This window comes from Cricetulus griseus, chromosome 2 (genome assembly GCF_003668045.3).
Source record: "Cricetulus griseus strain 17A/GY chromosome 2, alternate assembly CriGri-PICRH-1.0, whole genome shotgun sequence".
NCBI classification, from domain to species: domain Eukaryota; kingdom Metazoa; phylum Chordata; class Mammalia; order Rodentia; family Cricetidae; genus Cricetulus; species Cricetulus griseus.
In genome coordinates this window covers 53884331-53900538 of record NC_048595.1, presented here as the reverse complement: position 1 = coordinate 53900538, position 16208 = coordinate 53884331, and the positions used below count along the sequence as shown (strand labels likewise).

Below are 16208 nucleotides of genomic sequence, written 5' to 3'. Positions count from 1 at the left end.
GGTCAAAGACATTCAAATGTAATCAAAGCCTATTACCCTTGAAGCTTGCCCAGGGCTGTAAGTCCATGCTGTCTTTACATGTTGCCTGTAGGAATGATCACACACTGAAACACACAACACAATTCCTGAAGCGCAGCAATGCTGGTTTACCTTCTCTTCTCTACCACAAATGGCTAAGAGAAAGAACTTCAATCTTTTTCTTTTCTAAAATAGTAATTTGGGAACCAGTGTTTCCGTATTTTTTAAGAGTTCAGGATTCTTCTACACGCTATTACAAATAACATCAAATTTGTCAAGAAACACCCTCTCGGCATTGCTGCAACTAGCCAGCTACGAAACTATTCCTTAAGTGTGAACTAGTCTTTTATTTAACAAATAAACTACATGTCATATGTTAGGCTATGTACTACAGACAATATATAAACATAATAAAGGTTCTGCTTACCCTCTAAAATATATTTAGAGTCTAAATGCTACCTGTTTCTACATCTGGAAATGAATAAATGGCTACCTGAGTTTTCAATAACCTAGAATTGCACAGTTCAGTATGGTGGCCACTAATCACATGTGTGGATCAAGCATTTAGAACACAACTAGAATTAACTGAGATGCAGTGCTAAAATAAAATGTACTGTAGATTCCAAAGACTTAGTATGAGACATTAATGATGTTTTCATTTGAGGCTGGGAACATGGTTCAATAATCCTAAGAATCTAAATGAGGATCCCAGGACGTAAAAACAAATCAATAAAATGACCCAGAGACTGATACTGGGGTTCAAACTTCAACCTGAAGACCAGAGAAGCAAAGCAGCCGGCTGCTGCTCTCACCTCCGGCTCAGGCTGAAAGGGCTGATCCACGGACTAGCTCTTCACCAGGTCTCAAACTGATGCCTCTCCTCAGTGTGGCTGGAGAATGAATGAATCTCTGAGACATACCTTCTGTCTTATATACTTCCCCAATATTGGGGTTAAAGGTGTGAGCTATAATTCTCTTTTAGATTGATTCACTCTTGTATAGATCTGTGTATCTGTTCATCCTGAGTCTAAGGATCAAAGGTGTGTACCACTACCTCCTAGCTTCTGGCTGCTGGGATTAAAGGTGTATGCCTGGCTTCTATAGCTTGTGGCTGACTTTGCTTGTCTGAATCCCCAGTCAAGCTTTAATAAATCATAAATAATGTTATCACTACACTAGGATCCACATAGTTTTGTGAACACATAATCCCAGCATTGGGAGGCAGACACAGGTGGATCCCAAGAGCTTTGGATTAGCTCGCCAGTCAAGTCCGTGAGCTTCAGGGTTCATAAGAATCCTCGCTCAAAAAATAACTTGGAGAGCGAATAAAGAAAACACCTGAAGTCAACCTCTGGGCTCTGGACATACATGCACATACAAACATGTCCAGCATGTGTGTGGGTACACACACACAAAGAAAAAAAAATTTCATATAAGCTGATATTTTAAATAATGTGTAAAAAAACCATAAAAACTCATTTATTTTATTTTAAATGAGGCTACAAGGAAATTGGAGATTACATGTGCCTTTCATTAAAAAAAAACAATCTAGGCAATATTTGGAGTTACAGAGTAAGGGGTTAACCAATGTCAACTCAAGACACAGAAAATATTCTTAAATTAACAGAATCAGTTGGGAATAAAATAGCAGAAATTCTGAATTAAATAATGGGCAGAGAGAGCTGGTTCAGTGATTAAAGAGCACTAATGGCTATTCCAGAAGACCCGAGTTTGATTCCAGTAACCACATGGCAGCTCTCAATGGTCTGTAACTCTAGGTCCCGAAGATCTAACCACCTTACGGTCTTCACAGGCACCAGGAACATAAGAGGTTCACAGACATACATGCAAACAAAAACACATACATAAATAATAACAGTGAACAGAGATCCATAAAATGCATATGGAAAAGTTAAAAATAAGCCACTATTTGTTAGTAATCATTAAAAGCCAGAAAATTAGAAATTTTTGATTTATTGAATTTTCTGAAATTACTGATATCCTCTCATTTGACGTAACAACAGTAAAAGATGCTACTTTGTGCATAGATAGTTGACATAAAATTATACAATCAATACCTGTAACCAAACGTCATCTAGTAATTACAGTGGCCTCTTCCATAATGTTTGCATTGATCTTTTTTCTTTTCTTTTTTTCTTTTTTTTTTTTGGTTTTTCAAGACAAGGTTTCTCTGTGTAGCTTTGGAGCCTATCCTGGCACTCACTCTGTAGACTAGGCTAGTCTCGAACTCACAGTGATCTACCTGCCTCTGCCTCCCAAGTGCTGGGATTAAAGGCGTGCACCACCAACACCTGGCTGCATTGGTCTATTTTTAACCCTGAAACCTTTACTCTTCTCACAATCGATGAAGGATACTCTTCTTCCAACAGCATTTTCTCAATGACAGCTCTGTTCTCATCACTGATGGTGCTATCCAGAGTCCAAGGCTATTTAAAAGAAAGAATGGAATGTATAACTCTATGTATTTCATGACTTTAAAAGCTATCTTATTTTACTAAGTGAAATACATGATATAAATGGTAACACCATACAGCCATATTCTGATTTTCACAATCACCCTGAGACAAGCATAAACAGTTCACAGATACATCTGCAGCACTAGTGGCATTTTAAGTGGAAGAGAAGAAACCTCACACTAAAACCTACTGAATTACCTGTAATCAGCAATAATGGCTGCCATGCACAAAAGAACTCTTAGGCTTCAGGCATTTTGCTCAGCACTAAACCTGTTTTCAAAACTCAATTCTGTTTTACCTCAGCCACACCCTGAGTAAATGATCATACTCATTTCAATTCTCAAAGTTACAAAATTTCAATTCCTTTCTCTTCTTTAAGCTCCAGACTATGTGGTCACTAGCCACACAAGACCTCCCTTTGAATATCTAACTGGCTTCTCAAATGAAACATACTCAAAACAGAATTCATATTCACCTGTCTCCATCTGCCTTTCCAACTTCGAAAAGAACTTAACTTTTAACTTAATGTTTAACTTTCCACTTAAACAGCCAGGAATCATCATGGATTCTTTCCTTTCTCTTCCATACCCACATGCAATCCACTCAACAGCTCTACCTTTAAAATCTAATTCAAATTGGTCCAATTACAGCTCTACTGGAACACACAAGACCAAGCCACTATCTAAAACATTGCTTGGATTATTGCAAATGGTTCCTAATCAGTCCTTGATTCTACTCTTGCTTCCCCCCAGGTCTTTTCTTTACCACAACACCCAAAGTACATTTGGCAAAAATGAATCTACTACTCTGTATTGAAAGTTAAAGAAATGTTTCAAAATTTAAACCTGTAAGCATAAGCCAGCACTTCCGAACTCACTATTCTTTCTGCCTAGCATGTTAGTTATTTTATAATTCATTTATCCATTCATTTTCCCTGTTATATTTCAACTTAAATGTCACCTCCTCAGCATCCTTTATTGACTTTTCCTTGAGTATTCCCCTACCCTACTAACTTTGGTCAACACTGCTATTTCTTTTACAATCTATAAATGGTTTGTCTGCCCATTTATTGCCAGAACTCTGTTTTGTCTCTAGAGTCCATGAAAGCAAAGTCACATCTATCTTGCTGACACTTGGAGTGTTTTAACCGGCCCTACTATCTGGCATGATGAGTACGCAGTTACTGCTAAATGAAGATGTAGACTCTGTGATTTTGCCCTTCTTTCACTTGAAGAAATCAAAGCTGACAAATGTGAGGAAGAAATGTGGTAAAGATCTACACCTAAATCAAACTACATCTAAATTTATTTCTTAAGAGATCATTTTTTTCATAGTAGAAAAAAAAAGGTTCTATTTTTAAGTGAAGTGTTTCCATACACTTCTGCGACTGTGGAGAATTGATCCTCAGTTAAAAAAGGAAAAGAGGCACTCTGGACAACTAGCAGAAGTGTTAAGTCATCTGACTCAGCATACTTACAAGATAGCCATTCTCCCTTCTCCATGTTGAATCAAGGTAGTGATCTTGAAAAACTGATGCTGTATTTTCATCATTTCTGTAGTAAATACAAAAGGTAAGAGAAGACTGATGTTACATCCATTTACGGCTATAACTCACACAGGACAGGGGCTGGCCTGTTGTTGATGCTAAGCAAGTACCTTCCTTTCCTTAACAAAGACTAGGCACTAGAACAGTACCCGATCTGCCTTGTAAGCCCATAAGGGGAATACTATAATGTGATACAGCAGCCACAACACTCTGAGGCTAACAGCTACCACTTGAATTTTGGTTTATAAGTACACACAAACTCTATAGTTAAATCTTCCAGAAATATCAAAGCTACAAACCCTACTACCCTTAAAATGAAAAAAACAAAAACAAAAACAAAAAAAAACACTAGATGTAAGAACTAAAATAAAAATACTGAAGGAATTTAATAACAACTTAATTTTAAAAATAATTTGATTTGGAGGATTTCTATATCCATGAGAGATCGAAGTTTACTTATTCTGTCATTTCTTTTCAATGAAATAATACATACAATATGTGTTTCAGTTGCAAGAGGGTCTCAAGGCATGCTATAACCAATTTCAAACATACAAAAGACAAACATTAAATTTATGTTTCCTAGTGAAATTAATGACTTTTTGTTAACCTATTTCCTACCATTTACTCTATGAACCAAAAGCAATTTCTCTCAACTGTTGATACCAAACAGCTTTAAACTCATGTCAACTGATTCCAAAGAGACTAAAAGGCTTCTATGACTATGTCAGCAGAAGGAAACCTTTGCACAACTAGGTCTGCTAAGAGCACAGGAGGTGGGACTACCACTTCCAGTTCATTACAGAAATCTTACACAGTACACCACAGTGAGGAGTAACAACATTAACACTGATATATGCAACTGAACACCTACTTGAATCTCCTTTACACGGTTAAGCTTAAAATAACCTTTCCTCTCAAATCTACCAGACTTCCAGCTTCCTCTCTTAGCTCCTGAAACTTGTCTCCCTAGTGGGTCAACCCAGAAATAGGAGTTTGCCCCTTTTCCTTCACAACTCAATTCAGCCTGCCCCCTCTCTTTACTGTTTCCACTCTGCTCTAAGGGCCCATAGTTTCACACCTTAAGATCCTTAGTGGGTCAGAGCATGAGAAAAAGTTGGCAAGGCAGCTGATCATCCTCCTATACCCTTGTCCATTTACCGCTATCAAACACATACATATAGGTTTATTGCCTCTTCCACCCAACAAGAATTGATAGTTTTAAGACAGCAGGGACTTCGTTTTCACATGGCTATATACATATATACACCTAGGGGATGACATACAGAATGTAATCAACAGTTGCATGAATGAGTAAACAAGGCAGGTGGGTAAAGGACCAGAGGTCTGTAGTCGTTAAGAAATGAATACTTTACCACCAAACTATCTAGGCATGGTGATACTTAATTGTAATCCCAGAATTTAGGAGGTAGAGGAAGGAGGATCAGGAGTCTAATACAATAGCAAGGCCAGCCTGAGTTATATGAGAACCTGTCTCAAACAAAATGACACAATTAAAAAAACAAAAAACAAAAAAACCTTTACCTTAAAACCAATTGGAAACTAAAGGTAATAACAATCAGATTTGGGTGTAACAAATACTTAATTTTAAGGGGAAAAAGGGACCAAGAAGAACCGTGGCTGAGGAAATAATTATAAAGATACCACAAAAACACAGCAATAACTTGTATCTACAGACAAAGCAGTATGACCAAGGAAAGTGTCCTCTGACAGGATACTTACTATCAATGGGCCTTTAATGACCAGATTGGAGGGGTGGGGTGGGGGATGGGGCAGAAACAGGGCAGAAGGAAAAGAGAGGGAGTTCAGGTTTGTGCCTTGCGACTGGCTGGATGCTGCTGCCATGTACCGAACAGGGATAGCTCAAAGACAGGTCTTAAAGAAGGAAGTTGAAAAAGTGATGTTGAGGTACTTGTGAGACACATGAGTGCTGGTGGATTCCAATTAGAATCCTAGTCCGAAGCTCAGAGGTTTGTGGGTGAGTGAAAGATTAGGGAAAACAAGTATTAGGTGGAATTTAAGGAACTATATACCTTTATACATCAGAATGGCAGGGTCGCAAATCAACTTGGCAGAAATTAAGTCAGGAGAGATGCCAGGCTCAGAGATATCACTAGGTATGGCAGTGAGCACAAGTCTTACAGAAATGTTTGTTTGTAAAAGCATACAAATAAGGTGAGAAGAAATAACAGCTGAAAGAAAACCAAATGCAATGTTTCACTTTCATACCTAGCTTTAAGTAAGTACTTAAAAGCAATATGTTTCAAATTAATCCTCAAGAGTCCCTTAGACACAACTGTCCTCTGTAACACCCCACCTTGGGGGGCGGTAGTCACACTCAATTCGAGATGATTCTAACTCCAGCATTACAGGGCACCATTCCCCAGGTAATAAGGTCAAAGATGCTTCTTAAGCAGTGGCTGATGTCAGGAATCTTCATAGTCCTTTTTGCATGATGAATGAAAAAAAATTAAAATAAAAAAGGAAGGACATGACTGTTGCTATGTATAATGAAGGAGAAAGTTTATTGTAGATAAAAGGGAGAGCATGGGCAGAGGCAGGGACATCTGGGAGAGTCCACAGTGGACATTACCCGGAGTGAAGCTACGTGAGGAGACAAAGAGACAGGAGAGGAGCCACAGACCAAGAGACTGACCTAGAAAGTAAAGGGTAGACCAAAAGGAGCAGGTTAACTAATATGGCTGGATTATATAGGGAAGGGCAGTTGAAGGAAGGGAAGCCAAGCCTCAGGGCTGGAGAAGTTTAGGGTAGGGCCCAGGGTATGTCAGTCACACCCAATAACAGATAAGGACTGAGGGATGCTGGGAGAACCTCGAAGCCAGGTCCACTTTAATATGTAAATGGGCACCTCAGCCATCTGTCCAGGGTTTGAGACCTAACACCTAAGGTTAACATTACAAATGCCACCAAAAGGCCCTTGTCAAGAAAATGATACAAGAAAAAAGGAGAAAAAACTAAACACAACCAAAAAAGTTAAGATAAACCTTTGAAAAAGACGTAAAGTCAATGCTCTTATATAATGCTGACTGGGCCCAAGGTGAATTCATTCCTTTATGAATTCCAAACAACTGTCCTTGCCCACTTAGGTCGTTGACTTATACAAGTTAAAAACGTCAAATTTGTTTTAAGACTGAGTAATTACACTGATGTAAAGAACTGTTGTTATCTCGGGCTTAAGAACTTCAGAGAAAAAATAGTCGTATGAACGTAACAACACTCACCCTATTAACATATTCTAAGAGTTCAGTGGACATTTTTTTTTTTTTGGTTTTTCAAGACAGGGTTTCTCCTTGTAGCTTTGGAGCCTATCCTGGCACTTGCTCTGGAGACCAGGCTGGCCTCGAACTCACAGTGATCCGCCTGCCTCTGCCTCCCGAGTGCTGGGATTAAAGGTGTGTGCCACCAACGCTCGGCTTCGGTGGACATTTTTAAATGTTCCTTATTTTGGCACCGCATAAGGGAGAACTGGTATTCTATACAATCGAGCACCTCTCCTGTCGGATGAATTATACGAGACGGCCGCTATATAGGCCCCAAATAGGCCATTAGGAATAGTATATAGCTCAACAAAGTTTTAACGAAGTTGCTGACAAGTTACAAGTAATGTAATTGGCTGCATTTACGACTCAGGTCTTCTGGCTTCAACCCGAGTTCCTATTCTGGCTCCCATTACTTAAAAGGAGGGATAATTCTTACTCCTAAAGCAAGGTGTCAAAGCAGCAGGTTCAGTTTAAAACCACACAGCCCGTCCTGCAGGCACTAGTATTTAACAACAGCCCTCACTGGATCTTCACCATATTATCCCTAACACAGTGAAGAACACCGTCGGGCACCTTACACACGCTAAAGCATCTTTCACAATTATTTCATCCGATGCTCACAACAGTAAGACAGACGCGTGATTCTTGGTTTCCAAGCAAGCGAGCAGAGGCTCAAACGCCTCGACCATGGTCACAATGACAGTAAACAGGAAGAGCAGGAGCAGAAGGAACACCTGAACTGTCCAGCTGTAAAATCTGGACCCCTTGAATTAAGCTGTCTTTCCGCAAGTTTCCACAACTTTCTCTGCGAAGGAGAGGTCGCTTGTGGACGCAGAGCCAACTGTCTACGAAGTCAGGTCCTGTGGACTAGACACCCGTGTTCAGGAGGCTGTGAGGGGCCTGAGACACAGAGAATGCGGGGAGGAATCCGAATTGGAACACGTCCACTGCAATCCCGGAAGCAGCGAAAAACAGTGTGGTCCGGGCGCTCAGCCCACGCCCCGAGCCGCAGACCCAGCCGACTTCCGGCCACGAGCAGCCCGAGTCCCGGCGCCGTCCGCGCGGACCCTGGGCCGACCGCATCCTCCGGCCCTCGCCTAGCACCGCCCGGCCCGCAGGACCCCGCTCCGCGCCTCACCCCGGCTGTGCAGACGCCACCACATCTCCCTCCACATCCACATCCGCCTCCTCCGCCTCCATGACTGCACCTGACCCGGCCGTACCCACGAGATCCCGCGAGATGCAGCGGGCCGGGGCCGGGGCCGGGCCGGGGGCGGGGCCTACAGTGTTGCGCGCGCAGCTGGGGAGGCGGGGCTTCCGGGGAAAGGCGCTGGCTCGGGGAGACCCAGGGGATTTGTTGTGAAGGAAGCCCGCACAGACCTCCGCCCTCTTTTCCTCTCCTGGTCCCTGGACATACTGGGGTGTCTCATGGTCTCACGTGTAACGTGGATTACTCAACAGCAGGCATCTTTCCATTCGGACCAGAGACCTGCTTTGTGAACTGAGCGTGTGACAACGATTGCCTCTGGTTCTGCACACACACACACACACACACACACACACACACACACACACACACACTCATAAACACAGAGCCACCCCATACTCCCTGGTTCTGTTTACACACACACACAGCCACCCCATACTCCCTGGTTCTGTTTACACACACACACACACACACACACAGTCACTTCGTACACTCTCGAGTCCCGCCCTCTTCCCCTCCTCTCACTCACCGCAGTGAATTCTTAGAATGATCCAGTGGGTGTAGGGTTCATGGATTTTATGTCACAGACAGGGGAAACAGGCTCAGAAAGTTGATGTGATTGCCCACGCCTAGTGCTAGGAAGACTGACTAGCCTTTTAAACTCTGTGTGCTCACCGTGTACAAATCATTGCTGGGAATCTGAAGCAAAGAACTTAACGGTTTCCCGAGACAGTAGATGCCACCTCTATGCATTTCTCTGCCCTAGAATCTGTCTTTCATTAGTTAGAATCCTTGGCTCACTGTCTCCTCCCCTATTGGGAGAAAGAGTAGGAGCTCAAATGTTGAGACTTATTTCACACCTCAGTTTGAGAGTGTGATGGCAAGAGATGGAAAAAATGTGTAAAATGAGTGTCCAGTGCTCTCAGTGTGAGATTTAACCTCAGGATAGCCTGGATATGTATTGTAGTTTTGTTTGTGTGGCTATTATCAAAGGACTTCTCCAGTAACCAACGCTAACGGCTCCTCTGACACAGAATAGGCAGTTAAAGATGTCTATTGAATTTAATTGGGGAAATGCAAAATTAAAACACTAGTCTCTAACTCAAGTTAAAAAAATAAGAAAAAAAAGTATCAGAGGGAATATGGCAGTACCTACTAGGCAGGTAGAGCCAGGAATGGTGCCTATTTTCACTGTACATGGTGAGGAGCTGAGGAAGCCTTGACTGGATGTGTAAGGAGTGGTTGAAATCCCAAGTGAATGTGTATTGTTATGTGTTCAGCCATGTCAAGTAGCCGGTGCCTCAGGCCTATGTGGCAGTCATCCCAGGAGGGGTCAGGCTCAGAATGGCAAAGCTTCCTATGGTCCTAGTGTGAATGTTTAGGAACAATTGACCACATTGTGCAAACACTAGCAAGTGCAGCTTCTTCCTCCTGAGTGTTTACAGCCTGAGACTGCTTCCCTGCAGAGACCTCCTAGAGACTAGCTTACTCCTGCCCCTGTGCTATTCACAATAACTGTGCTGAGGTTTTGTACTGTGGTCTCCATGTTGTGGGTATAGTTGGTGTCACTCCATCAGAGTGTGTTCAGCCCAGCTTTTTGTGTATATATCTGTTGTTTCTTTAGTTTCTTTCTTACCTTCATTCCCTCACCACTCCAGTCATGTTTCAAGGACCACACCTATGCAAGACAACGTGACAGCCACACAGACTAGAAATGCTCTTCATTCATTGGGTAGACAATAAGAAGGATATGGCTGTGGTAGTAAAGCCCAATAGCTGTGCGTTGATAGGCCATTGCTTTGGCACTGCCCAGCAAACAAATACAAAATGTGAAAGGATAAACTGTTTCCAGGTAGCTTACCTGCATCACCTTCAAGCTCTATGCAGAAATAAAGGGATTAAAAAGTATTTAGCCTATAGCAAGGTAAAGTTACAGGACCAGGCATCCAATAGCTAGATATTTAAAGAAGTAAGAAAATAAGAGCCATAGAAAGGAAATGGTGATCCATTGAAATCCATTTTATTCTGACACAGATGCTAGAGTTGCTATGTGTAGGACATTTCCATGTGAGAGTCCCTATGCTAGAACTGACATGTGAGAGTCCCTAAGCTAGAACATTAAAACAGTGATTATAAGTACACTCTGGGTGTTTAAAAAGTTAAGTAGAGACATAGAAAATATAAAAAGGATGACACCAAACCTTTGGAAATAGAAAATATATTTCCAGAGATGAGAACACATTTGATGGGACTAATGGAAGAGTAGATATTTGTGAAGAAAGAATCAGTGAACCTGACCATATAACATAAACCATTCAAATGAAATACACAGAGTGACATAAATAAATATGGAAAAGGAATCACTGAGCTGTTAAATGAGCAACTTTGAACATTCCGTTATATAAGTAATTAGAAAAACAGGTCAGTAAAACATTTAAAAAATAATGACTGAAGATATTTCCTATTTTGAGGAAAATAATAAATTAATAGATTCAGGGAACCCCCAAAACAAATGATGCTGTACTAAGGCCAATTATAAGTAAAACCAGTAGACAAAGACTTTCTCAATTTCTTGTTGAGAAAAATGGAATCCAGAAAGCTGTAAAGCAATATGCTTAAATATAAGGAGGAAATTAACTAGTCAACTTAAAGATCTATTTTTTAGTAAGCAAGCTTTCCAAAAATGAGAACTAGACTTTGTTTTTGTTTTGTTTTGAGACAGAGCTTGCCATGAACTCAAGATGCTCTTGCTTCCCTCACTAGAGGGCTGGAATTACAGGTTTGCACCACTGTCCTCAACAAAAAATGTAGGAAGATATAAAAATTTGAAAGATCAAAAATTAGTAAGCAACATCCTCCAATGAAGAACACAGGATGCATTATGTAAGACTCTGTAAGTGTGTGGAGGCATACATACATGCTTATATCTTTGCATGTACACGTCAGCATAAGTTTATGCACTTGACAGTGGCCCAGAGGCCACTTCCTCTATCATTTTCTACCTGTTTTTTGATACAAGATCTCTCACTGAATCTGGCACTCGCCAATCAGCAAGTTCCTGTCTCTGCTTCTCCAGGCAGGCACATTCCACCAAGCTCCACTTCTCACCTGGGGATCTGAACTCACCTCCTCCTATTGAGCCACAGGCCCTTTACTGCCTGAGTCATCTCTCTAGCTTTATATGCAAAACCTTTCCTTAGTATTTAAATCTAAGATTATTAACTGTTAAAAAAAAAAAAAGAGGCCAGCCATGACAATACATGCCTGTCAAATTCCAGTCTTATAGAAGTGGAGGTGGGATGATCAGAGCCAGCCTGGGCTAATAATAGAAGTGATGATGATGATGGTGGTAGTGATGATGAATGATGATGATGATGATGATGACAATGATAATGATGATGACAACTAATGAAGTATGAGATTCCTGAAGTATATGACATCAATTTATAAAGTGAGATCCGCCAGCATCTGCCTCCTGGGTGTGAGGGATTTTCTTGACTGGATTTTCTGAGGTAGGAAGACTTTTCCTATATCTGAGCCACACCTCCTGGTGGCAGTCCTCATAAAAGGACATGGAAGAACAAAGCTTTTGCTTTTTGCCCTTACTCTCGCTGGCAAGTTCATCTATCCTTCACTAGTATTAGAACCTAGATCTTCAGGATTCCAACGTAGACTGAAGACCATCTGGTTCCTGGGAATCCCTTAGAACTGTGGCACCAGACTGGGACTGCTGAGACATGCAGTCTCACAGCCTGAACAACTACCAGACTTGACATTTCCATGAAGAGACATCCATGGTTAGACTACCCAGACCTGAAGGTATTCTAGTAAACACACACACACACACACACACACACACACACACTCAGTTTTATTCATTCGGAGAACCCTGACTAATAATACTCCCACTCCATTTAGGGATGAGGAAACAAAGATCCTGAGACTTACTGTTCCATGGCTAACAAGTTCCAGAGCTGACACTCCAACCCAAACCTTTTCCAGTCTGCTTGCTGTGTTGTAAGTTCATATTACAGTGGAAAAGGGGGATATTTCGCAATACAATGTCATTTGGTTTAAATAACAAGTGGATGAATTTTCTAGTTTGAGGTATTTGAATCTGGAAATTAATAGTATATCTTGAGGAATAGAATCTTACAATAAGTATGCACATCTTTTTATGTAAGCACCAATGCCCTGTTTCCTTTGTGGATTCTAAAATAATGTGATTGGGGACACCAACCTATAAACCTTCATGGATGTTGCTAGAGAAATGTTTAGTCAAAAAGTCCTCATCTCACTTTTTAAGCTATAGTACTTTTGACCCCATTGGACAGACAGCTTATTTGTGTCTTGCTTCTCCCTATTTCTAGTGAATGAAAAAAAAGATCACTGTGTTTGTATTGAAAAAACAGAGTGTCATTGCAATTTTAATCCATAGATTCTGGCATGTTAGCATTTATGCTAATCAGTTTGGATTTTAAAGTGCTTTAAAAGCAGAAAGTGTCATACACTACTCTAATATTATTTCCTTATGAATGGAACTCTCTGCCAAATGATTGCCAGAGACTTAAAAGAGTTCCCATCTTAAAAACACAATAGCTAAAGAGCAGAGAGGAAGCCCACTTTATCTCTATAGAGGTGATAAAATCGATGAATGCAGACATAGAGTTATGGATTCTATGGCAAGAATTCTTGGCAAGAATTAGATGGGGCTTGAGTTTTTCCAGGAAATGAAACCGCATTTTCTTTTCTTTCCCCTCTCCAATTCCTTGAAGTCACATAAGGTAGCTACTGAAAATGCTGTTTTCAATATGTTGTGAGGAATGTTTGTCATTGTCCTTCTTACATTTTAATTATAGTAATGATACATCCATCTGACATTAGTTGGAAGAAAATAAAAGGAGCCAGCATTAATGAGTTCCTACTGTGTGCCGAGCATTTTATGCTCATTTCTTTATAGCCAGGCAACAGTTCTCTGAGACAGGAATTGTTTCTCTTTACAGATGTGTTAACTGTGAGGCTTGGGACATTTAAGCAACTTACCCAAAGAAAGGTAGCTAATTATCTTTTAATTACATCTGGAGTCTTGAGTAAAAATAACATCATTCTGACTTAGTCCTTTTCTTCTCGGAAATTCCCAGTGGCGGGAATAGCTCCCGGTGAATGGGCAATGGCAGACTTGGGTCACAGGCCAATCTTGAAACCAAGAGGATTCAGTTCCATTCAGACCACATGCCATAAGGAGGAATGATGACCCTTAAGCCAAAATGAGGCTTTTATTTTTAGAGAAGAGGGAAAGGATACGGGTCAGGCAAAAGAACAAATGCCCACTGCATTGTTATGTATTATAATTCCCCACTTTGTCCTCTTTCAACCTAGATACTCATGTTTGTGTTACACCAGGAAAGCTACTTAATCTCTACTGGGAGTTCTTTCTGTACAAGCATGATATTTAGATTCCCCATCCCTGGTCCTTAGTAGATGATCATCAGTGTCTGAGAAACTAATACATCCCAGCTTCTCTACATTATGAAGTGCATTGTTAATGTCTGGCCTTTTGATAATCAACATTTTGAAGCCCAGATGGTGCCTGGAAGATAGGGCCCGAGATACCCTCAGAAGTAAATGATGCAATAACTTGGTCTAAAACTGACTTTCTCCCATATTTCATTCTTCTCAGCCTGACATTCTAAAGTTTAAGACCATTTCTTAAATACATGGCTGCCTTCACGTTCTGGGCAATGGCAGACTTGGGTCACAGGCCAAGTCTTAGCTCTAGTTTCCTAGAAAAGCCCAAGCTAAGAACCTGGTAAGACCTGGACTTTGAATGGTGCAAATGGAATTTCTAAGAAGGAGATAGTGACAGGACATTCTAGGCAAAGAGCAAGGCATGAGTGATAACATGGAATGAGCAGTTCAAGATGTGTGTAAGGGTTGGTATGAATCAGTGAGGGCCTATGGGATATAGGGGTCTTGTGAAAGAGAAAATTATCAGAAGGTTTCTTGACTGAGAACTACCTGCTAGATATACTGAGTTGCGAACATTGGAAAATAATTATCTAAAGTTTTGTTTGTTGTTTGTTTATTCATTATCTCTTGGAACCCATGGTTCAAAAATTGTACAAGAAATTTAAGTTGTGTAATCAGGGAAAATTTGAATATTTAGGTAAAAGATCAAAATTTTGGCAATTAAATTGTTCATAGTGTGCATATTACTTTCACATGAGTAAAAGGAATTTGCACCTAGGCTATTGTGCTTAAATTTTTTCAAGAAGGAAAGAAAAAGCATCAAATAGTATCTATTATTAGCAATAAAACACAAAAATAGAAGTACATTTTCATTATTTCATTTTTATGGACAAAAAGTGTATAAGTTTCTTATGTAACCATTCCTTACTTTACTATCTTTTTTTGTGATCTGGCAGCCCATAGAAAAATCCTGCAACAAATGCCACCTGACATGGGCATATTTTTCCTTATAGGACCTAAGAAAGTTTTAAAACACACAAAAATGAAGTCAAACACAGCTTCTTAGTCCTGCAATCTCTGATGTGGGTTTCGGTACAAAGACATGTCTCCTGGCTGCTGACTGTGGGCTTGAGCTGCCAGTATGCCATGTCCTCAGCTGTGCTGCCCTGAGGTTTAAGATTTTGCTCACAGGCAGAAAAGGGTACAGATACACAGTAAAGCAGGTTCAGATGGGGAAAAAACTTCAAACAGGTTACAGGTTACAGTGTATTTAAAAATGTGATTAAGCTTAAGAAAGAAAAGAAAATGTGTATAGATAGGCATAGAAAACAGTAAATAGTTTACAAATTATATAAAAAAGAATAAGCTATGTAGACATGGGAAATACACAGGGAGTCTGGATCCTGTACAGTATTGTATTTACTTTAAAGTTTTTGATTGCTGATGAGCAAGCAATAGCTGCTAAGAGGCATTGGATTATAAATACTACAACATTAAGCCAACTATATATTTTAAAAATGTCTTACCTTCAAAATGGAAGTAAAAAGATATATTACATTGGAGAAGAGGTTATGCTTTTGTTTCCATAGCAAACAGCAGGCTGTAGATTAGTTCAAGGTTAAAAGGAACAGTTTTGATTAGGGGAACTCCCCTTGAAATCCTGACTACAGACATAAAAGAATTAAACCTAAAATAACTATGAAATAGGTAAGGTGTATTTTACCTACTCAAACATAAAAAAAACCTCATCTTTAATTGGCTAGTGTACAATGCACAGTCCATACTTGTGTTAATGCAGATATGTATGTTACCTTTGAAAATTTATGTGTTTTCTGTGCAAGGGGATTAGACACCAGTGAAAATGGGGGCCCAGGTGATTCAGCTTCTCAGGGTGCCTCTGTTGCAGTTTCCTCAGCGTTCTACATCCAGAACAGCTACAAGGCTGGCTGAGATGGTCTAGTCTCACTGACTATTCCAGCCAGGACTGCAGATAAGCCTTTGCTTTCCCATTGCACAGACTGGACAACAAATGTTACTAGTGCTCCCAGAACTTGACCATTATCCCAATCTTGTTAGGGTGCCCCCAATGATGCCATCATCCCCAGACAACAGGAAGCACTCTAGAGAACATGATACCCACATTCCCAAGAAGTGGGGTAGATAGGTTTTGGTTGTTTAGTGGGTTATGGATG

General features: G+C 40.4%; 1 protein-coding gene across 8 annotated transcripts in view; it reads right to left on the bottom strand.

Annotated features, from left to right (window-relative positions):
- Mysm1 (Myb like, SWIRM and MPN domains 1) overlaps positions 1–8612 on the bottom strand; it is a 37524-nt gene extending 28912 nt beyond the window's left edge. For 3 of the 8 annotated variants that reach the window (XM_027400425.2, XM_027400426.2, XM_027400429.2), the window contains exons 1-3: positions 7962–8044; positions 3973–4048; positions 2395–2465 (exon numbers count right to left, since the gene is read on the bottom strand). In XM_027400425.2, the coding sequence (XP_027256226.1) occupies positions 2395–2465; positions 3973–4048; positions 7962–8029 (215 nt within the window). In that variant the 5' untranslated portion in view covers positions 8030–8044. Of the gene's footprint in view, positions 1–36; positions 2466–3972; positions 4049–7301; positions 7328–7961; positions 8045–8074; positions 8241–8478 lie in introns of those variants that run through there. The other 5 variants (XM_027400430.2, XM_027400427.2, XM_035439800.1 and 2 more) reach the window with 5 other exon arrangements.
- Between the last annotated feature and the right edge of the window lie 7596 nt (positions 8613–16208).